Genomic DNA, 24981 nt, shown 5'->3' with positions numbered 1-24981 from the left:
ACACGCACATGCATGCACGTCTACATGGACATGCACACACGCATGCACACATACACTCACACACACGCATGCATCCACATACCTATTTTTGGAGCCAGAAACTCAACTGGAAAGAGAAAGACTTCATTTGCTCCAGGCAACCCTGCACTTCCTTCAGTAGGACCTTGGAGAATTGACTTTTTCCCCCTCTATTTTCCTAACTGTAAACTGGGACTCATCTTTCTTCCTCCCTGCAAGCTTTAAGTAATATCGCAAAAAAAAAATAGAGTGTGCACAAGGGGAGGATTTCAACGTGCTCTTGCTGAGACGGTTTCTCGGGGCTGCCGTGTGCCGCCCCGGAAGTCAGCGTGCCAAGGCTGAGTCTGGAGGCGGCCGTTTGTCATCCGCACGAAGGCGGGGACGTTGGTGTGGTGCTGCCGGCAGAGACCCAGCGAGGCTGGAAGAATGGGCTTCCTGTCACCATATTTCAAGGTCTGCAGCCTCCGGGTTGAAGAAGGATGGCGATGTGAGAAGATACTATTTGTCAACTTGTTCTTGCTGTCCGTTTTTATTGCCAGTTCAAAGATCAGAGAAGTTCCATCCCGGTTTCTTGCAACATCCACCTTCTCTTTCATCCCTCAAGGAAACAAAGGTCGCGAAGTTCGCCTTTTGTCGGAGTCAGAGGTTGCAAATTGAAGGTCCGTCCGTGGGTCTTGTGTCGCAATGCGCACGTTGCAATGCGCACATTGTGTTTGGCCTGAATGTTTCCGAATCCTGGCCAGGATCTGAAAATCTGGAATTGTTACGTTAAACATTTGCATCAAGGGGCGCCTGGGTGGCTCAGTCAATTGAGCGACCGATTCCGGCTTGGGTCATGATCTCGCGGTCTGTGGATTCAGGCCCCACGTCGGGCTCTGTGCTGACAGCTCAGAGCCTGGAGCCAGTTTTTGGATTTTTTAAGAGTTAAAGTGTAGCTAATATATAATGTTAGTTTGTATGTCTTCATGCCCCTCGCCCGTTTTGCCACTATCTTCCTCCCCTGGCAACTGCAGGGTGCTCTCCGTAGTTACCAGTCTTCCTCTTTTTTGTTGTTATTATTGCAATTCTGTTTGTTGACTTCGTTGTTCATTTGGGATTTTTTTTACTTAGATTCCACACGTAAGTGAAATCGCACTGTATTTGCCTTTCTCTGCTATGCTAATGTCACCTGGCGTAATATCTCTAGGTGCATTCATGTTGTGGCGAATGGCAGGATTTCCTTCTTGTTAGAGCTGAGGAATATTCCATTGTGTGTGTGTGTGTGTGTGTGTGTGTGTGCGCGTGCGCGTGTGTGTGTATAAAGGATCCACTTGTATATATCCACATGGATGTGTATAAATGGATAAAAGAGATGTGGTGTGTATATGTATACATATATATATCCTTTATATATATCCATTTATCCATTTATATATACATGATACATATAATATATATGATATAGATATATCCATCTATTCACATATAAATACACACACACACACACATCTTTATTCATTCCTCTCTTGATGGACCCTTCAAGCCCCACTTCAGCCCATCTCTTGATGGGCTGCTTCCATATCTTGGCTCTTATAAATAATGGTACAGTAAACATAGGGGTGTGTTTATCTTTTTTTGAACTAGTGTTTTTGTTTTCTTCAAATAAATACTCAGAAATAGAATCACTTTCTTGCTCATGTCTGCTGCCTTATGGTTGCAAAATGGCTGCCATACCTCCAGCCGCAGTTCTGCGTTCCAAGCAAGAACAAGAGTGAAGCAGAAATTGGCACGGGGTGTATCAGGAAAGCAGAACATTTCCAGAACCCATCAGCTTATTTCCTGTTGTCCCCAAGGTATCACATAACCACTACCACCTTCAGGGGAATTTGGAAAGGTAAATGCATTGCAGCATTGAACATTACAGGGGCAGGCAGAGGTGAACGTCACATTCAAGGAGGGGGGGAAATAAAGTGGGGCACGCCATCACTAAGACTCAGATTCAAGCTCTGACTTAACCACATACTCCAGCGTGACCTCGGACAAGTCACTTAGTCCCCCTGACTCGGTTTCTCATGTGGTAAACGGGGACGGGAGGGGCACCTGTCATGGCTGATTTCCACGGGAGTTAGCGAGTCAGTGACTATGAAGTATGTCACACAGCACCTGGCACACGGTTGGCCGTCGTAAAAGATGGTGTCGATGATGCTTCCGGTGGGTTTTCATCCAGGGTTTATAAAGGGAAGCTACAGGAAGCTATTTTCAAATAGAGTTTCCAAGCAGTGCTAACGTACCCTTGAGACGAGGCGCTGAGAAACACACAAGTTCAGCTTAATCACGAGAAAACACCCGGGGTCTCCACATCAGGGGACGTTCTACCAAGTAACTGAATGGTGCTCCCAAGACGGTCAAGGTCATGAGATTCAAGAGGAGGCCAAGGTGCCGCCATCAGTCTGTAATCTCTGCGCCTTGGCCGGTCTTCCCGATCTGTGTTCACGTGACTCCCCCCACATCCAGGCCAGCGCGGCCCCGAGAAATTCCATTTGCTTCTTCCGCTTGTCCCCATGACCAGAGAGGACGAAAGAATGTCTCTTCACAGACTTTAACTTGAAGCAGGGTATCAGGGCAGGACTGTGATCGACTGGCTTTGATTTGAGACACAGCCATGGACCCGCCATCGTGGCCCCGGGCTGGGATCGGCCCTGCCCGAGACGTGCCTCGTGTGCAGCATGGGGATGAGGTCTGTCCCAGAGGAAGCAGGGTGTGATCCAACCCAGGGCCCTGAGAGGAGTCACCCCCTAGCAAGGGCAGTGCTGGACCTCAGACCCAGTGTGTCTGCCACAGACATGAGGCTCTGAGCCACAAACACGGGGTGTCTGACCGGCTGAGAGCCCCAGCCTCCCCAGTCCTGCTTCCCGCTGCGCGGTCCAGCATGGGGGAGTCAGTCTCCGGAGGGGACTGCCCAGGATCAAAGCCGGACCCCATTAATCCCTCACTGAGTAACATTACACAGATTTCCCCCCGGTGTTTCCGCACTCTAGTTATTAAGTGGGAATAATAGGAATTATCTCCTACGCTGGTCAGGGGGCCTCTATTTGATAATGTACTGCAGGTCCTGGGAACAATGCCTGGCAAATAGTAAGGGCTCTAAATCATTCCCAGCCCGTCCAGGTCAAGGAAAAGAATTACCTTGAGCTGAAGACATTGACATAGAAGGAAGGGCGCCAGCCCTGAGTCACAAGGGGCCAACGGGAGGGAGGGAGAAGAGAGAAGCAGGAAAGGGAGAGAGAAACAGGTGGGGGCGAGGGGATCTCAGCACCGGCATCCGATCCCAAGTCGTGGGAGTGGCAGCTAACACCCTCCAGCCAGCATCCTTGAAAGGAAACCTGGACGTAAGTTGCAATGAGTGTCGCGGCCACCGCCAGCCTGTTCCGCTAACCTAGCACCAGCCCCGGGCCACTTGCGTGCCCAGCCCTCCGCGGGTGAGTCTGTCACCCCCAGGAGTGCCCCAGACACTCCTCTGTGTCTCTTTGTGAAAGGTCTCTGGAAACGGAGATTGTTGCTTTTAGTTGACCGCAGAGACCGTTGCCCGTAATTTAATTTTTTAAAAATGCTTCCAGTTATAAGGACCACATTGCCGTTTCCTCAAGACAGAATCTTTCTTACGTATTTAGGAACTTAATATATGGGTGTATAATTACAACTATATTATTATTACATTATAATTAATAGTGTGTGATTATATGTGTTATGTAATTTATAACATATAATCACATATTATATGTGTGTATACACACACATACGTTTTTTTCTGCTATTTTACAAATTCCGGGCAAAGCTATTTTTTCAGTGTTCTTCTTTTTAAAGCAACTGATTGCACCAGCTCTCTTGCTCTCAAAAATGCTTTTAACATCACTTATTGCAAATAAACACGACAGTAAAGTGTAGGAGAAAACTTCGCACCCAACCCTTTTGTAAACAGAGGATAATTGCTTTGTGCCATGAATTCTTGCTTTCAACAACTTGGGACGGCTAAATTTGCAATCGTTCCAGCGAAACCCAGCTGAGAGTTCAGTATTTGTCCTCCAGCAAAAGTTTCAGAATACTGAGAAAATATTTGCCTTTAATTTTGGTTATTTCACTGAAGTTTCCAAGAGCAAAGATTGCGGGCACTTAGTGGGAACTGGAATATAAGAATGAGTTCCTGGGGGTGCCTGGGGGGCTCAGTCGGTTAAGTGGCCGACTTCGGCTCAGGTCACGATCTCGTGGTCTGTGAGTTCGAGCCCCGCGTCGGGCTCTGGGCTGACAGCTCGGAGCCTGGAGCCTGTTTCGGATTCTGTGTCTCCTCTCTCTGACCCTCCCCGTTCATGCTCTGTCTCTGTCTCAAAAGTAAAATAAACGTTAAAAAAAATTTAAATAAATAAATAAATAAATAAATAAACGTTAATTAAAATTTTTTTTTTTTTTTTAAAAAGAATGAGTTCCTGGTCTGGGGGCTCCGTGGGTGTGCAGAGAAACACAGCTGGGGCGTGTTTCAGTATAACATTGCACGCACTGCTTGACGGGTCCTTTTTCAGGGTTTGGGGTATTTTTTTAAATGTAATGAAGTTTTGGGGCGCCTGGGTGGCTCAGTTAAGTGGCCGACTTCGGCTCAGCTCATGATCTCACAGTTCGTGAGTTCGAGCCCTGCGTTGGGCTCTGTGCTGACAGCTCGGAGCCTGGAGCCTGCTTGGGATTCTGTGTCTCCCTCTCTCTCTGCCCCTAACCCACTCACACTCTGTCTCTCTCCGCCTTTCAAAAATGAATAAATGTCCAAAAATGATTTAAACGTAATGAAGTTTTAGTTTTTAAAAGGCTCAGTTGGTGGGATTTGTTCATGCATCTGCACGGGCAGCGGGGACGTCCCTGCCCTCAGTGTCTGCGGCCCTTGACCTGGGCCCCTCGCTCGAAGCCAGTCGAACAAGCCCCGTGGTGAGAAGCTCCTGCAGGGCCGCGGTGACCGGGGCACCACGCGCCCTCAGTCCCTCACATTTTCCTAAACACGCTTTGAATGTGCCTGGTTCTGATCCCTGGTGGCCATGTGCTACTTTCCGGCAGGATTTCTTGTGTGTGCGGGTGCTGATTTTCTCCACAGAGCAACTCAGGGAGCGTTTAGCTCGCTGGTGTCCACCCCACGTCCTGTGAAATCACCTGGAGAGCTGTTTAAATTCTGAGGCCCAGGCCCCACCACCGTCCAGGGGAATCAGAACCCCTGGGAACCGTGGGTCCTGGGACTTGGCATTTTTCCAGCACCCCCGCCTCCCAGATGATTCTAATGGGTGAGGACCACGTTTTGTGGGCGAGTTTTAGTCTGCCTGTAAGAACAGGTTGCACGTAACCCACAGGCGGGTAGTTCCCACCAACGTCTACTGTCTGCAATAGTCTACGGACGTCCACACTGGTAGGTTCTGGAAAGGCTGGCACTCGCCCGGAACGTTCCTGGCCACCCTGTCTGGACGCACAGCCCCTCACTGTCCATCCCTCAGCCCTGCTTTGCTGTTCCCCGTACCGTGTCTCACTGCCAGGGAATTTGCTTGCTTCTCGGATTATCATTTGTATGTGTCCCTGGATTGCAAGTCCATGAGGCCAGGATTTTTTTTGCCCTAACTGCTGCATCCTAAGCATCCAGAAAGTGCTTGTGGCAGGTTAGGCTGTCCTGAAGCAGAGCCCGAGGTGGAAGTTAGCAGGCAGGATATCGCTTAGGGACCCACACCTGTAGGGGGGAGCCACAGAGGCAGGATGGGACAGAGCGGGGCGCTGAGTGCCGCAAAGCCCCCACAGGGGTCCTGGGGCTGGTACGGCCCTTCTGAGCCGCCCCGAGTTGAGCGAGGAGGCTTGGCCTCTGCAGCCGGATCCCAGCAACCACCGCAGTGCTCAAACAATATTTCAGACGATGTGTCTTTCCGTTCCCCGCCTCCAAAAACAAACGCAGGGCTTTGATATTTGAGCTTGCATGGAGGTCCTTCTTTCTGGCAAGCAGTCCCAGGGAGCAGGCTGAGGAGAGCAGGAAGAATGATGCAGGGAATGAGGGAAGGACGCATTCGTCCGTAAGCTCAGGGGCTCAGTGCCGCTGGGGCCCTCGGAGGGGTGTGTGGAGCACTCTCGAGGAAGGGAGCACTACCCACAGTTCCCAAGTCCCCCGTGGCTGGAGGGTTGCTAGGCTAGGCTCTTAGCTCCTTGCACTTCTAAGTGTGCGCCTGGGTCCCTGAGACCAAGCAGAAGGGCACCAACTGTCCTGGTTTGCCCATGGCTACCCCAGACGTGGTGCTGAAGGTCCCCCGTCCCCGGGAGCTCTGCGGTCCTGGCAACCCGAGACAGGTGGTCGCCCTCTAAGCAGTTCCCCCAGGTGCCCGTGTGGCAGCGGCAGAGAAGCCTCGGGGAACAAGGTGAGGCACCAGCAGGCCCTTTGGTTAGAAGGTGAGTGAGAACACAGACCCAGGACACCGGGGCGTTGGCACAAACGGCCAGCCAGCCTCGATCTCCTTCCTCTCGGTCAGCCGGGCATCTGAACTCGAGACATAAATGCGGCGAGTGTACAAAAATCTCCTTCGCTGCGGTTGAGGTCGCGTTTATGCGGCTTTCTGCTTTCCGCCTGCCCAGAAACCAAGGGTAAAATACAAGCGTTTCCGAAAGCCCCAATACTTAGCAAACGCCTGGATAGCAGGTTTTTCGCATGTCCTAAAACAGCCGATTTTCTCGTGCATTCGGCTTATTTCCTTTCGTTTGTGTGAGTAAAGCCCGAAATCTGGCTCTTGGGAAGACTTCAGAACCTGCTGAAAGCCAACGGCACCTGCCAATCCCTCCCCCCCCCACCCCCCCCCCCCTATCTGATGATTGTAAGTCTCAGCCACGGTGATGAAACGAGCCTCAGCTGGTCCAGACTCGTTTGGATTTGGGGACCGTGAGGCATTTGGCACAGGGAGGTACGGAACTTTGGTTTGTGCCGCGTTCGGCAACGAATGGGCTTTGGAAAGGTCTTGCTTTGAAAGATCGCAAGGTGAGGAGAAAAAGCACTCTTTGGAGGTGAGTGATTGGAGATATCAGAAATTTAATCAAGGAAATGTGTGCTTTGGTGCATTTAGCGTGAGTCTGATAGGAAAGCCTTGAAGCGAATGTGTGCATGTGTGTCATGAATCTGTCTCCCTCGGCGTGCGTGATTGATGGGCGGGTCCACCGGTCCTTGGCACCCAGTGTTTCCCCTTTAGACGTTGGGTTGGTTTGGACGGCATACTTGTCCCTTAGATGGTGTCCCCAAATGCAGAGCATCACACACCCAGAACCACTGCAGATATGACATCCTCCTGGTGAAGCATCTTGGCATTCCAGTGACAGATCTGTTAGCTCTAATGACACATCCTTTCATGCAGGACTTGGCCCTGGTTTGTAATTGCCTGATGCTAATAATGAAGAGGAAAAAGCTTTTGTTAATTTAAAATTTTGGAGCGACGAAGATAAAAACTCTCTTCTCTGGCTCATTTTATCAGGCTCTTGAAAAATATATTAAAGTAGAACCCTGTGTTAATTCAAGGATGCTAATTCAATACCTAATATAAATTCCTGCCAAACGCATACGTATCGTAATTATTCCCATAGCATGCACCCACCACCCTGACGGGGCTGGCATATTTTTGTTCTTTAATGAGCCAAATCCCTTAGACGCTGATGGGGTGCTCGCAGCCTTGAGTGGGTTAGTATACACGAGATGTTATCCATGCTAATTAAAGTGAGAGAGAACGAACCCACCGTAGCCTCTCAAGCTGCTGTTTGTGACGTCTGTCCCCTCTGCGGGCACTCGGTGCTCCAGGATCTCTGCTGGTGGAGAGGTCTGGGAGCCAGAAACTGCAGACTGGATCTTGCTGGAAAAGGAGAAAGTGAAGGCATCAGAGGGGAAGCCATGTCTTCAGGGTCACAGAACCACGCAAAGAGTGCTCCCGGTTCCGAGTATCACTGAAATAGACGCCACAGCGATGGGTATGAATATGGATATATAGATACAAACGCAGGGAGAGGTTTATAGATATTAATATCTGTGCATTTAAATACCCTGTATGTCACGCCTCGGCGAATTTTAAAGCACATGCACTTCTTCTGACATGTCGAGCAAAAGTAAAGTGAAATTTACTGGGAGAACTTGCGGGCAGAGAAGCAGCCATACAGGCAATGCCCCCTGCGCTCCCTTCTTCCCACAGAGAGGCGCATGCGGGTTGGCACAGCCGGGCACATCCTCCAGGAGACGTCCTGCCCCCCGTACATGGCGTGAATTAGCAGGGGCATCGTGGGGGCAAGGGACCCCATGCTGACGATGTTTGGAGGGGAGCCTCCTGGCCGGGGAGCAGACGGGCTCGGGTGTACCACCAAGGGTGGTCGGGATGCTAGCTCAGGTCCAGAGACCTGATCGCCGGTCCTCGGCGAGATCGGTACAGGAGTCCAGCGCAAGCAGCCAGAAATGCCGACAGCAACCGGACAGCATCACATCCTCCAAACACATTTTTATCGTGTTTTACAGAGGTGTTAGTTTGTGCTGGATTGAAAGTTAAAGAAAAAAAAAACGTAACTTCATCACAGAAAGCGTAAGAAACCCCGAGCTAGAAGGATTGCGTGTGCACCGAGCTAGTCTCTTGCTAATGTTCTAAAAGGGTAGAAGGAATGGGTTTCCGAGCTGTGTCCTTCAGCGGCTCTGATCACATACATTTCCATTAGGAAGTAGTATCCCAGAAGGTACTTAAGAGCTGACCAGGAGTTTCCAGCTATCGACACGCATAATCCCTCCAGAAACGAACACACTTCCGGGAACACGTCACATTATTTCTGGGTTGGTTCACGCTGTCGATCTGTGCGAACCAACGGGAAAGCACAAAGCGCCATTAATAAATGCCAGGCACCCCCGCTTCCCCTCAGCCTTGTCAAGATACCCTTCATCCCAAAAGCAAACACGCCATTTTCTTCTGGTCTTCCTGTGCGGATGAGTTCCAGCCCCAGTCAGATCATTGCAACGAGACGGGGAAATATAATTACATTCCTAGCTGGCACCAGGATCCCTCTTAGAGAAGAAACCGAGTTTGTTGGCTGAGAGGGAGGTGGAAAGCCCTTAAGAGTTCTGGGGTTGGAAAACGCGTGTCTACCCAAAACCAAGCAATTTCACCCCAGGAAAAATGGAAAACGCGTGTCTGCCCAAAACTGAGCAATTTCACCCCGAGAAAAATGGAAAACGCGTGTCTACCCAAAACCAAGCAATTCCACCCCGAGAAAAATGGCATGCATCACAAAAGCTGTGCATGAGGATGTACACAGCTTTGTTCATGATAACCGACGGCTGGCGATGACGGAGACGCCCGTCCGTAGGAGAGAGAAACAGGACGCTGTGGGCGCCTGGGTGGCTCAGTTGGTTAAACAGGACGCTGTGTGCTCACCTCTACGCTTGTCAACAACAGAGAACACTGAGCATAGACACACCTCGCAGACCTAACAGCAAGTAAACGAGGCTGGAAACAAGACAGAATGTGCCGTGTGGTTTCTTCTCTGAAGTTCTAGAATGGGGAAAACTAATCTATGGGGAGAACGGTCAGAATAATAGTTAATGGGAGGCGTGGGGGTGACGGACAGCAGGAGCTGGGGCGTCTGTGTGAGTGCTGGAGGTCCTGAGCTCGGGAGGCTTTGACAGGCGCGCGCTTGGGTAGATGTCCACTGAGTCGCCCAGTTAAGGTGTGTGCACATCCGAACGTTAGGCTGTAATTCAGCTTCTGTGGAAACAAAAGTACCCGTGCGTACAAGGTCCTGAGTGGGTGGGGTCGCTCCTGGTGAGTCAAGGGGAGCACGGAGTATGTTATTCTGGAGGAGGGGGAGGAAGGGAGGAGGCCAGCCTACATCTGCAGGCACTGTGAGCCCCCGTCACCTGCGCGCCCCCCGGGAATTCATGACAGACTCATCGTGAGGGTCTCCGTCGTGGAAACCAGCGGAGGGTCGTTTTCCGGGCTGGCCTGGGATGGATCTGAGACAGCCCATGTGGACAGCACAGGGAGGGGAGCTGAACACCCAGAAACCATGAAATGCGGCGGGGCCAGACCTAGATTCTGTGCAGCTTGAAACTTTCACCGTTGGGCTGGGGGCGCACGTCTAAGAGAATGAATGCAAGACCATGTACGCAAGCTTACTGAATATTTATTTAGATCAAGTAAAGGAATCAGCAACTTACAAGTTGCAAAAAATGGGAAAATGCTACAGACATCACAAAATGTATCAAACATATCAAAAGTATTATAACGTCTTTATTTTTAAGTAAATCGGTAACTAATCTGTCCTACCTTTTCTGATGTATTTCTGGCAGTATCTACTTTGAGCATTCCTGACAGTGATCTTATAAGTGCTTTACTTAGTGATAGAATTGAAAGGCAATTCGATATTTCTTTTAGCATCGCAGATCAACATTAATGTTTTTAATGTTGATAGTTCAGAAAATTTTCCTTTAGCTTTATAACCTGACATGCTTAACCCCATGTATAATTGTTCTCAAATTTCGGCAAACCCTCTTGTGTCTTCTTTCCACGAGCTGTAAGATTTCAGGGCATTTCACGTTTCCTTACAAAGTGACTAATCTTAGATACTCTTTGAATTCCTGGCAGTCATTAACCGTAACCAATTTGCCATCGGAATCTTTGTAGATTGATGTGTTAGGAGTTTTACGTCATCTTTGTCATTGCCAATATTTCGCGTCAAGTAAGCAAGGCATTAAAACAGAAATTCTGATAAAATCCAATTTGCATAATTCCCACTCCAAGAAGAAAATGTGGAGTGTGTTTATTACTTGATGGGCTGCCCGGTTTCTGACATGTTAGAGCGTATGTTTTTCTAAGCGGATCATAAGAGGGACACGGAACTCTCCACCCCCAATGTTGCACGTCACATGATGGGAACAGTTTTCCAGTCAAGCCTTTGACTCCTTGGACCGCAAACCTCGCTTCTTCTGTACCGTCCACATTTTCCAGAGCCCGATGCCACATGCAAGTTCATGGTAGGCGTTATGTCACATGCTCCGGCTGTCGTAGCTCCCCATCTAAGTATTTCTGACGTCGTGCTAGACCAGGATAGCCAGCCGTGGAACTAACTGGACATCACATAAATGGATCCCCTTAGACCCACATCCAGTAATATCCCAAGTCCAACTGCCCCATAGAGGGACAGAAAAATGCCATGGCCACTCAAAATCCCTCTGGCACGGACTAAGCATGAGGAAGATACAGTTGTAATGGAAAGAGACAGTGGTTTTAAATAATTATGGTTAAATCACTTACTTTGCCAGTAGCACAAGAGCACCTGAACATTTGAACACATTGCTTGGGAGAAGAACCATTCAAGGCAGCTGCTGACCTTTGACTGGCCTTAGAGTCGATCTCTTTAGGGACGCATCTCTGTTAAACTCCCACCTGACTGTGAAATGGGTGGGGAGGCGGGAATTTGAGCCAGATTTCACCAGCTTCCAAGAGGCCGGAAGTTGATGGCATATAAACGATGAGTTCCATCATTTTTGGCACATAGGTAGACGCAGACACATTGATGGGACTGGTCAAGACTGCTTCCAGCTGGGAGTAATGCCGTGTCCAACAGCAACGGTGGCTTAAGCCAGTGATCTCAACCCAGCTGCACATTAGAAGAATAAAAAAGTAACTACCCCCCTACCCCTCCAAGTTCAGATTTAGGTGGTCTCGGGTGAGACCCAAGAATCCGTACTTTCAAAAACTCCCCCCAAGTAACGCTGATGTGCAGCCACAGCTGAGATATTTCTTGTCTCGCTGAACAGAACGATTTGGGATAGGCAGTTCCAGGACCAAGTTAGCATTTCGCTGGCCACTGTCCTGGTGACCTCGAAGGGAGCTTCCCCTCGTGACCAGAAGGTGGCTCTTGCAGCCCCAGGGACCATGGCCTCACGTGGAAAAGAAGGAAGGGACAAGAGCGGAGTGGGAAGTTCTCTCTTGTGGCTGCTACGTCTCCTCCAATCTGGGACAGTTCCTCTGTCTTTCCTTATTTTCATGACCTTTCCTTTTTTTGTGATTAATTTATTTTGAGAGAGAGAGAGCGTGGGGGAGGGGCAGAGAGAGAGAAAATCCCAAGCAGGCTCCGTGCTGTCAGCACAGACCCCAACGCGGGCTGGAACCCACGAGCCGTGAGATCATGACCTGAGCTGGGATCAAGAGTCAGATGCTCAACTGACTGGGCCCCCCAGGCGCCCCCTGACCTTGGCATTTTTGAAGAGTACTGAGTGGCTATGTTGAAGGACGCTTCCCAGTTTGGGTCTGTCTGGTGTTTTCTTGTGATTGGACGAGGGTGTGCTTTTCGTCAGTATGATGTCAGCGTGGACCCCTTGCTTAAGGTGCTGTCTGCCGGGCTGCCCCTCTGTGAAGTTGCTTCTCTGCCTTTGCAATCCATTTGGGGTGGCGTCCCGACACCAGGCCGCGAGCCCGCTCCCCGTCAGTCGTCCGCACGCCGGTGGTCCCATCCATGGGAGGAAGCTTCAGCTCAGCATCCCTACAGCCCACTCCTCGCCCAGGTGTCCAAGTGGCTTCTTAACCACGTGACTCAGGCTGTGTCCCTCGCATGCACGAAACACCCTAATGGCCCCAGTTGGTGCTTTTCGTAAAATCTAACCCCCTCTCCAGGACGTTCAGGCCTTGTGTGATCTGGCCTTGCCAACCCCCATGCCCCACCCCCACACTCCTTCTGCCTCTTCTCTCGCTGAGGCTTCAGCCACAGCGCCTCCCATTTATTTTATTTCTCCAAGATGCCACACTCGTCTCCACTGTCTGATTTTCCCCCCCCCCCCCCCCCCCCAAATCCCCTGGCTCAGGCCCTCCCACGGTTGACACAAGACTTAGGTTCAGGTCTCGGTGAGAGCATGGCCCCCCTCCCTCCAGGGCCGCCACCCTCCTGCCAGCACCCTCTCCCCCATCTCTCCGCAGCAAGCGGCTTCATTTCATTTCCCGGACCCTGACGCCGGCGGGATTTATGTCTTTGCCCCCGACGACACCATCAACTTCTTGAAATCAGGAAGCTGTATCTGTGTGATTCACTGCTTTATCTCCAGTGTTGAGGACACAAAGGTGCTCATAAAATATTTGTTGAATGAACGGATTCCTTTCACTTCATATTCCCGGTCCATGGCTCTCTCCAGTGCCGTGTCGAGGAGCACTTAGCCCCGCTGGTCCAAGTGACCTTCCTCAGACTCCAAGGTGGCGCCTCATCCCAGATCTGGCAGCTACGTTCCTTTATACAAAGTCCAGTCAAGTAACACCATTGCTGTGTCTCTTGTCCTCGAGCTGCTCTACTGGCCATTTTCAGTTCACCCTCCTCTATGGCCCCACAAGCTCCAGGCTCTGAGCTGTCAGCACAGAGCCTGACACAGGGCTCAAACTCACAAACCGTGAGGTCATGACCTGAGCCAAAGTCGGATGCTCAACTGACTGAGCCACCGGGCACCCAGAGACCTATTTTGACATTGCTTTTTAACTCAGAATTTTAAGGCCCTCAGGTTGATCACTACTAAATGTCACAGTTACCGGAGAACACATACACTTCCAACTAGATATTTACTGTGTTCATCGTCCCAGGGTCCAGCAGGGCAGAGATGAGAGGGACACCTTGCTGGCCCCAGGGGTGGGGGGGGCACAGAGGTCGGAGGGCAGGTGCATCCTGGGCGCTAAGCGTGCTGCGTCATGATGCAACCCGGAGCGGCTGGCCAGGCCCCCACGCAGACGTTCCCGATAATTCAGAAGACCACCGTGCTGATTTCCGTCACCTGTGTTTAAAGGAAGATGGGCATCCCTTTGCCACTCAACCATTGTCTTCAAAAGCATGACTTTGATTCACAGACTTTTTGAATATTACCAAGAAGGATTTAGGACTCTCTACAAGCTGTATTTTTAAAGGGAGAAACAAACAAACACAGGAGGTAGAATACTGGCCATCATGATTTTAGAAAACAGTTATAAAGTACATACTTAGATGCATGTACATACGGAGACTCAGAAAGGCTTCACAAGAGTCTGTACCGACGACAGTCCCTTTCAGGGTGAAGGACAGGGAACCTGGTGGGTGTGGGCGGGACATATGACTCGCAGGTGCGTGCTTCTTTCAATTTTCTGTTCTGTTTAACTTTTAGACCATGAGCCAGTATCCACTTTCCATTGTAATGCCAAAAAAATTAGCAGTTGGAAAGAAAATCTCCACTGAGGTATTCCGACTTGAAAAGCCGGCATGAAACATTCATAACACACGACAAAGCTTTATGAATTTTAAAAAATCATTAAAAGGAGACGTGTTCATTGATGTCAGTATTTCTCTTCATTACAGTCGAGTCGAGATCAGATTGTCACAGGGGCTCGCTGGGGTTGACTGAGTTAGAGACGGCGAGACAGTGCCCCGCGTGGGCTCCCGCCAGTTCAGACCCGGGCCATCGTCTCTGGCTCTGTGCCTCTCTCGTAAAGCAGTCACGGCAATTATACTTGCCTCACTGGCTTGTTACAAAGATTCAATAAAAAACGGAAAGCACTTAGAAGAGTGCGTGCAACGTAGTAATGCTATGTACGTGTTGGGGATTTTTTGAACGAATATTGACGCTTTATTAGAGATGACGGCTTATTGTTTGCTTTAGGGTTCCCTCTTGGCTGTGAGTTTGGGGAGTCTTCACTGATGCATAATGACACGTGGCCACCATTTCAGCACCATACAGAACGGCTCCTTGGCCCCAAAGAGAACATGTGCTTTGCTGTTCATCCCTCCCTCCTTCCTGACTGCTGGTCTTTCTGCTAATCTTTTTACCGTCTCCATAGTTGTGCCTTTTGCCAGAATGTCGCACGGTGTGGCTCCTTTTCAGACTGGTGTTTCTTTCACTTTGTGATATGCTGAGGAGGACATGTGCTGGACGGGACCCAGGAACCCAGCAGGGGCCAGACTACGTCAGACCTTGCGGGGCACAGTGAGAATCTCCTGTATTACCCCAAAGCAATGGAAAACCATGGATGAGTTTTTAAAGTGGCGTCCCAAGAATAATGCGGTAGTAATATGATAAGTCTGCATTTTGTAAAAGAATGCCCCATGCAATTTTTTAAGTTCACTTATTTTGAGAGAGAGCAGGGGAGGGGCAGAGAGAGAGGGAGAGTCCTAAGCAGTCTTTGCACTGCCAACACAGAGCCTGACATGGGGCTCCAAGTCATGAACCATGAGGTCATGACCTGAGCCAAAATCCAGGGTCAGATGCTTAACTGAATGAGCCACCCAGTCCCCATAAAATGAATTTTTAAATAATAAGGGGAGGAAGGAGGAAGGAGGGAGGGAGGGAGGAAGCAGAGGAGTAGCAGACATTTGTGGTCATGACATTGCCACCCCGCCACCACCACTCCCACTGAGCAGAGGTCCTATCGTGGCGCCCCTGGACTGTTGGCCCAGGTCCCGAGGCCACCAGTGACAGCACTTCTGCAGGTGGTGAGGGAGCACGTTGCGTAGGTAATGCTGAGTCGACCCACGCTGCACGGTTGTGTTTGAAATGCCCGTGTGAGCATTCATGTTGCCCCATTGAGGGTTACCGCGCAACATCGAATGCTACTAATCGGACAGTCCTGCAGCCCAGAGCAGCTGGGAAAGCTGGGCTTCTGTTGAGGGGCTGACAGGGAGGGAGGACTCCGCCATCAGTGTTCATCCACTTTGGAAGATGCAATGGAAACCCACGCCTTTCAGAACCTACGGGTCGGTCTCACCTTTGTAAGAAGCCCCTCTGGTCGGCCCTTCTCTGGGCTCAGGCTCTCAGCTCACAGGGTGAACGAGAATCAGAAATGAGAATTGTCTGTCAGGGTACAGATTCACTGGCCTCGCTCAGGAGTCCCACTCAGTGGACAGGCTAGTTTCCCAGGGCTTCCGTAATAATGACTGCAAGCTGGTGGCTTTCCGCAACAGACTTCCCTTCTGTCTCAGTCCTGGAGGCCAGGATTCCACAGCCAGGGAGCCTGCAGGGCTGTGCCCACTCCGGAGGCTCTGGGGTACGGCATTTCCTCCCCTCCTCCAGCTTCTGGCCAGTGGCCGCCTCCCTCCAGCCTCTGTCTTTATCGTCTCATGGCTTCTGCCCTGGATGCCTGTGTCTCTCCTCGTCTGGCTCTTACAAGGATTTGCTCACCGGACCCAGAGTACACCTGACCCCAGTATGACCGAATCTTAACTAACTATGTCTGGAAAGACCCTATTTCCAAATAAGGTCACATTCTGAGGTCCAGGTAGACAAGCATTTGGGGAACACGATTCAGCCCCCTGTAGGAGGTCTGCAGACGGTCCTGGAGATCTGCAGTTTTGTAGTTTCTTCTTACTTGGTGCTATATTCACCTGGGTTAAAAGAATAATGGTAGGTGGGTGGTTCTCATTTGTGTAGCGTTCCGTTAGTGGGATTTCCTGCTTCAGGACCGTGTCGTTGGTCTGTGACCATGTGATGAGCAACCCCCGCCCCCCGATCTTACCTGTTTCACTAGCACAGTGCAAAGCGAGGGCTGCCTGGAGGAAGGGACACACTAAGGTCCTGCCATAGATGGTGCTGTAGACCGAACGCCCAAGCCCCTCCAAATTCATGTGTTGAAACCTGATGCCCAAGGTGATGGCATTGAGAGGTAGGGTCTTTGGGGGTTAGCTGGTCATGAACGGGATCAATGTCCTCATAAAGGAGACTCCAAAGAGCTGTGCCACCCTTCCAGCACTGGAAGGCGCAGCGAGGAGACCGCGTCTATGAGCCAGGATGCGGGATCCGTCAGACCTTGGACCTGCTGGCACTTTGACCCTGGACGTCCAGCCTCTGCAAATGTGAGACATGAACACTTGCTGCTGACAGTCTCCCCGTCTTGGAGATTGGGTACAGCACCCGGGCTAAGTGGACCAGGCGGGCTCTCCAGGAGCAGGTGCTGGGCTGGAATCAGGGGCCACCGCCTCTGAGGGGGGCCAGCCGCTGTGCGGGGAAAGGGGGAAGCAGAATCAGCAGGGGGAGAAGCCAGGCCACCACGGAGCTGGGCCGCAGGTTGGCGGCCCATGCGTCCACGTGTCCTGTGTGGCAGGTCCCCACCTGGCTCCCGCCCCAGGAGTGACCTGTCATGGTAGCAAGCGGCTGTCTGCTGCCCACGTGCTCCCCGAGGACGGGTCGCAACCCTGCCTCTTCCTCCCCTGCTTCTATGGGTTCCGTTGCCTTTTTCTATGTCCCTCTGGAGGACATTTATACATATATACTCTGACCTTCCCTATTCCGTGGGCTTCTCTGTTGTCCGGGTCCTCACGGCCTCCTTCCAGGGCACGTACACCCCTTCCTTGCTCTGCAGTGGGGAGGTGCCAGGGTCCTAAGGATGCAGGGGGCACTGAGACACAGAGGCAGTGACAGCCAAGAGCCAAGAAGAATGTCAGCGCTGAGGGCGTGTTTGGCCTTCGCCATGGACGCCGGGTGCTTTCGCCTGACCGTTTTCGCTTAGGGATCCGCCCTGGTGCTCCCTCCACGTCAGTGAAGAGCACTCCTGGCTCCTTCCTGCACCCATGTGGTGTGTGTGGCCCACAGAGCTGTGTGGTCAGCAAGCACCTGGGTGATTCACAAGGAGAGTCACGGGCCGGGTCGGGCTGGGCGGTCTGTGCTGACAGGGGAAGCAGGCCCAGCACGGCCCTCCTGCCCCTTCCCTGCCAGCACCTCTGCTGACTTAGGCACCTCTGATAAGACAGAGAGGGAGGGTGTTACCACGGCACTGACTTGGTGGTCTGTGCTGGCTTTATAATTTTCGTGCAGCCGTACGTGTTTAATGTTCTGTTGCATATATGTTATATTCTGCGACTGAAGAGAAAAAGTAGATAATGCAAAATTGAAAAGAAAACAAAGACTTCAGGATGGCTCAGTCCACTCTGGGGTCAATAGGGACCAAAGGGCTTTATTGCCAGAGGATGGACGCACCACTGGTGAGTTTTCTCGGTGGTGGAGGGGGGAGGGTAGAAGTGGTGACGGAGCGTGCCGTTTCCCTGCCTCCGCCGAGCTCTCAGATCCCAGCACGTGGGGCACGTTCAGGGGCCGTGTGCATCTTTGGGAGCGGGCGAGCACCTGCAAGGGATGAATCAGAGAGGCAGGAAGTGCCCCAAGTTGGAGCATTTAGCATTAAAGATACTGATGTTTGCAGCTTCCTTTGGAGGGAATCCTAAAAGCAGAGGGACGGAGGCTTGAAACGCGGAGAGATCTGTTGCTGAAGCAGACACAGAAAATGTCCACTGCAGAAGCTAGGTGGCGGGTGTATGGGTGTTCGTTGTACGATACGGATTTTCCCCTATGTTTAAAGTGTGTCACAACAAGGTGCTGGAAAAGCAGGTCAAACATTTTGATCGAAATATTAAAACCAGAGGCGATGTCTGACTCTGACAGTTGTTCCGTGGGGAGGCGGACCACTGCGGGAGTTTGGGAAACGCCGCGTTAGAGAGTGAGCAGAGGTGATGGCCAGAGAGGGCTCCCCGGGCAGCAGAGGGGACAGAAGAGTTTGGGCGACCCCGGTGGCTCAGCCTCCCCGGCCCCTGAGTGGGGCCGTGGCCTCCCGGGACAATGCATCTGAGTCCTGTGGCCTCCCTTCTCCCCGCGGGGCCACGGCTGAGTCGAGCAGGCCGTCCAAAGGTGTCGGATCCGAGCCCTCTCCCCGAACCCTGAAGTGCCGCCTGGAAACCAGGCCGGGAAATAGGAGACACAGCTTGGCTCAGGCCGACCTCCCAGAATCCGGGAAAAGTAGCTCGCGGTGAGCTTCCTCGGTGCCACGGGGTCGAGGCTGGGGCCTGGGCGCAGGAATACGGCCCTCGGAGAGCTGATGGGGTTTGCTTGGGAGAGACAGCCAGGGGACGGGTACCTCCTGCAGCCGTGTGGATTTCGGCCAGACTCGGGACTTTAGAAATAACCGTCTCCCCGATGGGCAAACACAGAAGGGCACCGCCAGCAGCTTGTAGATTTTGTGGGTGCTGAGCAACGTTTCCGTGATTTCACCTAAGTGTGCCGTCCTCCCTCCTACGTGCTGGGACCTGCTCCCGGTGTGTGGAGCGACCGTCATTCGGCCCTGCGTCTCCGGGAGGGACACCTGGCGGGTACGCTGTGGCCAGGTCCGCGCTCCTGCTCTGCCCCTCCCTGTCCGGCTGCCGTCTGTGGGGTGTTAGTAGGGTTTCTGCCCCTCCGAGTGGGGAAAGCGTTGCAGGCATCTGGACGACGAGGGGACCCTCCTGTTCAGTCACTTGCAGAAGGTGCCTCGGTGGAAGGAGGAGGCTGGGGCAGGTGCACAGATGGCCTCAAGAGCGAGAGCGGGCGGTGCCACCTGCCAGTAAACACTGACTGGGAAAGTCTCAGACAGAAGTCCAGGAACACCCCGTGCTTTGCAGCCACCAGAACGATCGTGGAGGGGACGCCCAACACACTGAGCTTGGGAGGGAAGGCTCATTGCCAGGAAAGGAATTGAGCAGGAAGAGGCCATGAGGCATTTGGCAACGGGGCCAGTGGTGACATGATTTAAGGTCGTTTTCCAGTGCTACGAAGTCAGGAGCCGTCTTCCAGAACCGCCGTGTGTGGTGGGACAGGTTGTGCACTGCAGGACTCCGGTAGAGGGGTGCCATGTGCTCGGATGCCTCAGCCTGGAGGAAGGATGCCCACTCCTTCTTTCTGAAGGACAGCTGGCAGGGCAGCAGTGAGCTGGCTCGGGCCTTGGGCACCCTCCACCAGCAGGACATCCTGGCACAGGAGCTGCCCGGGCCACTCCCCGCGATCGGTGGCACTACCAGCACAGAAGAGGGCAGGCATGACCTGTGTGGAAATGGACCGCTTTGCGGTTGCCGAATGCTGCTCCCAGCCCCACGGACAGGAGGTCGGATGGGGATTGATGAGGAGAGGAGAGCCATTAATAGAAAGCGTGTTCTCGCCGTGGGGAAGAGGAACGTGTTGTCTGTGCAGCTCCCAGAAGCGTCTTCATCTTCCTTTCCCTGCCACAAAGCAGGAGGGCTGCCTGGCCGCCCCCCCGCGTCCCCGTGAGGACAGTGCCCACTCGTTGGTTTTCACCTGCCTGCACGCCGAGAGCCCATGACGGTCCTCCCGTCCATCCGTCCCTGTCCTCCCTTCGCGGCGCGGGGACCTGGACGGCAGGAGTGCGGGCGTCGCGGTCACCGAGCGCCCCCCGGGGACCCAGCAGGAGCCGGGGCCAAGGATGAGATGTCCGGTCTAGAGCCGTGGGCGCAGAGGGCACATCAGACCTGTGCTCTGCGGGGTCGCGCCCCAGAGGCTGGCGGGGCGGCCGGGGCTCCCGGACCGTGACTGCCTGCCTCCGCGTTTGATGTAGCACGCACCGACAGACGCGTCTCCCGTGTTTCTACGGAGCAGAACCCACTCTGCGGGGCTCCGGAGCCGCTGCTCTGCATGTGGCAGGGGACACAGGCTCTGTGCTCCCAAGGCCTTGGCCTTGGCCTGCACGAGCTCCAGGGAGCGCGAAGAGAAAACGACGCTCGGGCCCCGGAGGAAGCGGACGTCAGCTTGGTCCTCACTTTAGCTCCTCCTTCCGTGTCAGGAGCGTCGTGTGACGCGAGAGAGACGGAAGAAAGAGACACCCACACGCTGTAGCGTCCCCGAGTGGCTTCCTGTTTCCGAGGACCGTGAGGAGTTATTTGAGGGAAGGCTTCGCACCAGGGGAACGCAATTCAACAGCTGCCGGCAGGAGAGGAGTCAGTCCCTTCAGCTAAGGATGCCCTTCCCGAAGATACCGGTTTTCCCTCCACGTCTGTGCGTCTGCGTGTGGTTAACAGGGAGCTGTTTCTGCAGCTGAGCCAGAAGGGGATGTGGGAGGGTCTCAGTGTGCGTGGCTCCTGCCGGCCCGCCGTGTGGGGCAGGACAGGAGACGATCCCGCGGCAGGGGCCACGCGCCTGCGGCTTTCAGAACAAAGACAAGGCAGCGTTCGCCGAGCGCGTTATTCCTTCTGACCCGGGAAACACAGCAGGTGGGCGCGTAGGCTCGTGTAAGCGTGTTTCGTTTGGGTTTTAAAAGAACAGAGCTGGGGCGCCTGGATGGCTCAGTGGGTTGAGCGTCCGACTTGGGCTCAGCTCATGATCTCACACCGTGAGTTCGAGCCCCGCGTCGGGCTCTGTGCTGACGGCTCAGAGCCTGGAGCCTGCTTCCGATTCTGTGTCTCCTTCTCTCTCTGCCCCTCCCCCGTTCATGCTCTGTCTCTCTCTTGTCTCAAAAATAAATAAAAACATTAAAAAAAAATTAAAATAACAGAGCTTCCCGGGAACTTAAAGTCAGGGCTTCAGAGGGGAGAATAGGCTGTCGCGCATGGAGGATTCCAAAGACGCTAGAATTTCCGACTTCGGTGTCACAAATACGGGCCACTCGGATGCAGCCCCGGAAAGGGGTCTCTGCTCTGCCGACGTCCTCTGGCGCTTAGCTCCGCGGGTCCCTCAGTTCCGAGCTGGGTCGTGCTGACCACGAAGACGGGGACACGAGGGCCTGGCCGCTTTCTCCCGCACGGTGCTCCCCTCCTGGGCAGCCGGCCTTGGCCCGCCCCCTCGGTGCAGCCGGTCTGCATCTGACCTGAGAGCCCCCGCCCTTCTTGTGCCCCTTCCCACTTCCTCCACAGATACCACTGCCTGGTACACCTTCTGTCTCGGGGTCCCCTCCCCAGACAGCTCCACGGTCACACCGCGTGGCACCAGGGAGAAGGGGGCCGGGACGGCCTGGATGCACATCCCAGCACGCTTTTCCTACAGTGCTGGGGCTGGAAGTACAAGGTCAGGGTTCCCACAGGGCTGGTTACTCCTGCCGCCGCTGTCCTTGCAGACGGCCACCTTCTCGCCGTGTCCGCACTTGGTCTGAGCGCCTCTGGGTCCCTTATGTGCCTTCCTGTCTCCCCCAAAGTCTGTGTTTCAACATCATCCCCTCTTCCAAGGTCCCGTCTGCAAATACGGTCACAGTCTGGGGTCCTGGGAGGCAGGGCTTCACAGAGGACTTGGGGGGACCGCAGGTGAGCCCCTAACAGGGCCCGCTTCCTCTGCACACCGAGCGCCTCTCCTCCTCCGTGTGTTCGTTGGAAACTTGCTTGTCCCTTGGCAGAAGCCTGTCGGCTTTGCATCAACAGACGCGAGTGAGGTGGGCTGCCTTCCAGCAGCGTAAACTGGGTAAAGTTCTCTTCTGATCAGTTAGCCCAGTGTAACACGTCCCTCATGGCTGCGGAACCCTGTGCCTCAGTTTCTCACCTGGAACATGGGGTAATAGCACCTACCCAATAGACTTATTTTGCAGATTACGTGGAATGAGGGATTAGATACTCCACACGGGCGCCTTGCGTGTAGCAAACGCTCAGTAAACATTAGGGGCTTTTCTTGTTACCACGATGATCAATGGTGTCATTTTCGTGCAGGGTAAAGACTAATCTGGAAAAAGGTAACACGTAGCTTGAGAATTGGATGCAAAATATCCCTGTAGGCTGTTTATTTGTTGCCAAATCTGGGGGTGGGGGTGGACAGAATTTTAACATCCTTCTCTCTAGCTCTTGGGGGGAAAAAAGGGAAGAGAAAAAATATCAAGGACATAAATTTTACCATGAATGTTGGTGATATTTAAGTAAGATTGAATTCATACAGCATTCAAACAGCAAAGAGGAATGGCATTAAATTCACAGAGGTGATGGACTGTGCATAGGGGCAGTTGGAGTTGACTACGTCCTCACGGTGGTCCGGTGCCACGGGCTGGAAGCCGACTCTGAAGGAGGGTCCCTCAAACCTTCAGCACCGTGCAGGGGTGGCTCAGAGGCAACGGGCAGGTCTTGTCCGCCCACCTGGACCATTCATCTGGCGATGGCCAGGGAGAGGGAGAGAAGAGGGGCCCAAGGACCGGAGAGGCACGTTCCTCTGGGACCAGGCGGGCCCTGGAGGGATGAGCCCGGTGTCTTCCCAAGTCAGGGTCGGCCCAGCCGCGGGTCAGGCTCCCTGGAGACGAGGGTGGGCCAGCACCTCGTGCGGGAGGCTCAGTGAGAAAAGCCCCAGAAGTAAGGCCTGTTTGGGGGGCGGGGAAGGTCAGAGCCGGGGAAGGGTGCACAGGTGCGGGTTAGTTTCCCGTGGACGCTCTGACCAATGACCACAAGCTGGCTGTCTTACGACAGGCGTGCTGTCCTCATGACTCTGGAGGCCAGAAGCCTGAATCATGTCCCCTCCAGGGCAGGATCTGCTCCTGAGTGCTCCTGGGGCTCTGGGCAGCCGGCGCCCAGGCACACGTGGCCAGTCCCTGCTGCGTCGGCCTCAGCCACACATGGCCTCCTGGTCTCTGTGCCAAATCCTCCTCTGTTTCTCCTTATAAGGACACCGATCGCATTTGCAGCCTACCCCAAATCCGGGATAATCTCATCTCAGAATCCTAAACTGAATTACGTCTGCCATGTGGATCCCCCTCCCTGTCCTCTGTCTCCCTCTCCCTCCCTCTCTCTAGGGTGTTTTTACACCCCCTTTTCTGCTTACTCTGGACGGGCTGGATGGCACTTAGGGCCACCAGGGACGGGGAGAGCCAGCAAGGGGGAAACCCCCGGACTTGCGGCCCAAGCTCACTCACGGGCACTCCCCAAAGTATCCCTGACACCCCCAGGCTGGAGGCCCCTCCCCGTGCGAGAATGGCAACAAGTAAGGCCCGGTGGTACCATAGTCCCCAAGCCATGAGATTATGAGCATCAGTACCCCCGGCAGGTGTCATACCCCCTAAGTCCCCAGCACATAGGCTCCAGAAACCCAATATATGTGTTTTTAAGTTTATTTATTTCTTTTGAGAGAAAGAGAGTGGGAGCATGGGAAGGGCAGAGAGAGAGGGAGAGAGAGAATCCCAAGCAGGCTCCACACTGTCAGCACAGAGCCCGATGCAGGCCTCGAGCTCACGAACCATGAGATCATGACCCGAGCCGAGATCAAGAGTCGGATGCTTGCCCGACTGAGCCCCCCAGACGCCCCTGGAAACCCCTTTCACTTACCACCAGCCCCTTCCCCTGTGAGATCCCGTTATACGCTGCGTGATCCCCCCACCCTCCCAAACTCTCCCCCAGGGTGAAGCCTGCAAGGCCGTGGGTCACTCCTCCCTGATCTTTAGTTTACTTCCTTCGCACGGTTTCCATCACTAGAAATCCATTAGCATGAGGTGGGGGAGGGGGTCCCATAAGTTGGGCATAAAGGAAAGATTTCGTGTTTATAACCAAGACCTCTGGCCCCCACTGCAGGCCCCAATTGCACTCGTGGCTCAGTTTGTGTTCTCAAGAATTAGGATCTTCCCAGATACCTGCTCATGATCTCGTCCACCTTCGTGTGTCTTCCTCGCCCTGCCCAGCTCACTAAACCCGTTAACCTGGTGCGTAATGGAACCCAGGGGATCAGGGACTCCACACAGGAGAGCTGCGCTTTGCCACCCAGGCCGCCTGTCCCTGCAGCTTTGTCGAGGGCTGTCGCAGGCGCTCGGGGGCGCCCCGGCTGGAGTCACCACCTCCAGCACCCTCGGCACCACAGAGACGGGCAGGGAGCCCTAGACGGCCCCTCATGGGGAATCAAGTGCTGCTCACAGCTCATTGTCAACCCAGTCCCCTCCCTGTCCCACTCGTGAACTAGGAGGGCAGCCCCACTACGTGCCTGAAGGAGGGCCAGACGCCGGCGGTAAGCTGTCCGCTCACTGCCTCTGTGCCGACTCTGGCCGTGCGCGGAAAACCAGAGAACGGTGGGGCGGAGAGCACAGACCCTCCAGTGAGACATGTTTTGTGTTTTTATTACTTGCCATAAACACTTTATGCTTGCACGCACCCGTGCACATATATGCACACACCTGCACCTGCACACACACATTATACATGCATTCCCACACGGGTACGCATACACACACGGATACACACACATGTATGCTCACACATGCACGTGTATGCACGCACATG

General features: G+C 53.3%; 1 protein-coding gene across 1 annotated transcript in view; it reads left to right on the top strand.

The window, feature by feature from the left end:
- The first annotated feature begins 19657 nt into the window (after nt 1-19657).
- LOC125915019 (transmembrane protein 132D-like) overlaps nt 19658-24981 on the top strand; it is a 17357-nt gene continuing 12033 nt past the window's right edge. The window contains exons 1-4 of the mRNA XM_049620641.1: nt 19658-19811; nt 20920-21027; nt 21667-21817; nt 21945-22050. Coding sequence (XP_049476598.1) covers nt 19658-19811; nt 20920-21027; nt 21667-21817; nt 21945-22050 — 519 coding nt within the window. The remainder of the gene's footprint in view (nt 19812-20919; nt 21028-21666; nt 21818-21944; nt 22051-24981) is intronic.

Source organism: Panthera uncia (assembly GCF_023721935.1).
Source record: "Panthera uncia isolate 11264 chromosome D3 unlocalized genomic scaffold, Puncia_PCG_1.0 HiC_scaffold_9, whole genome shotgun sequence".
In the NCBI taxonomy this organism is placed as follows: Eukaryota; Metazoa; Chordata; class Mammalia; order Carnivora; family Felidae; genus Panthera; species Panthera uncia.
This window is presented reverse-complemented; position numbering and strand designations above follow the sequence as displayed.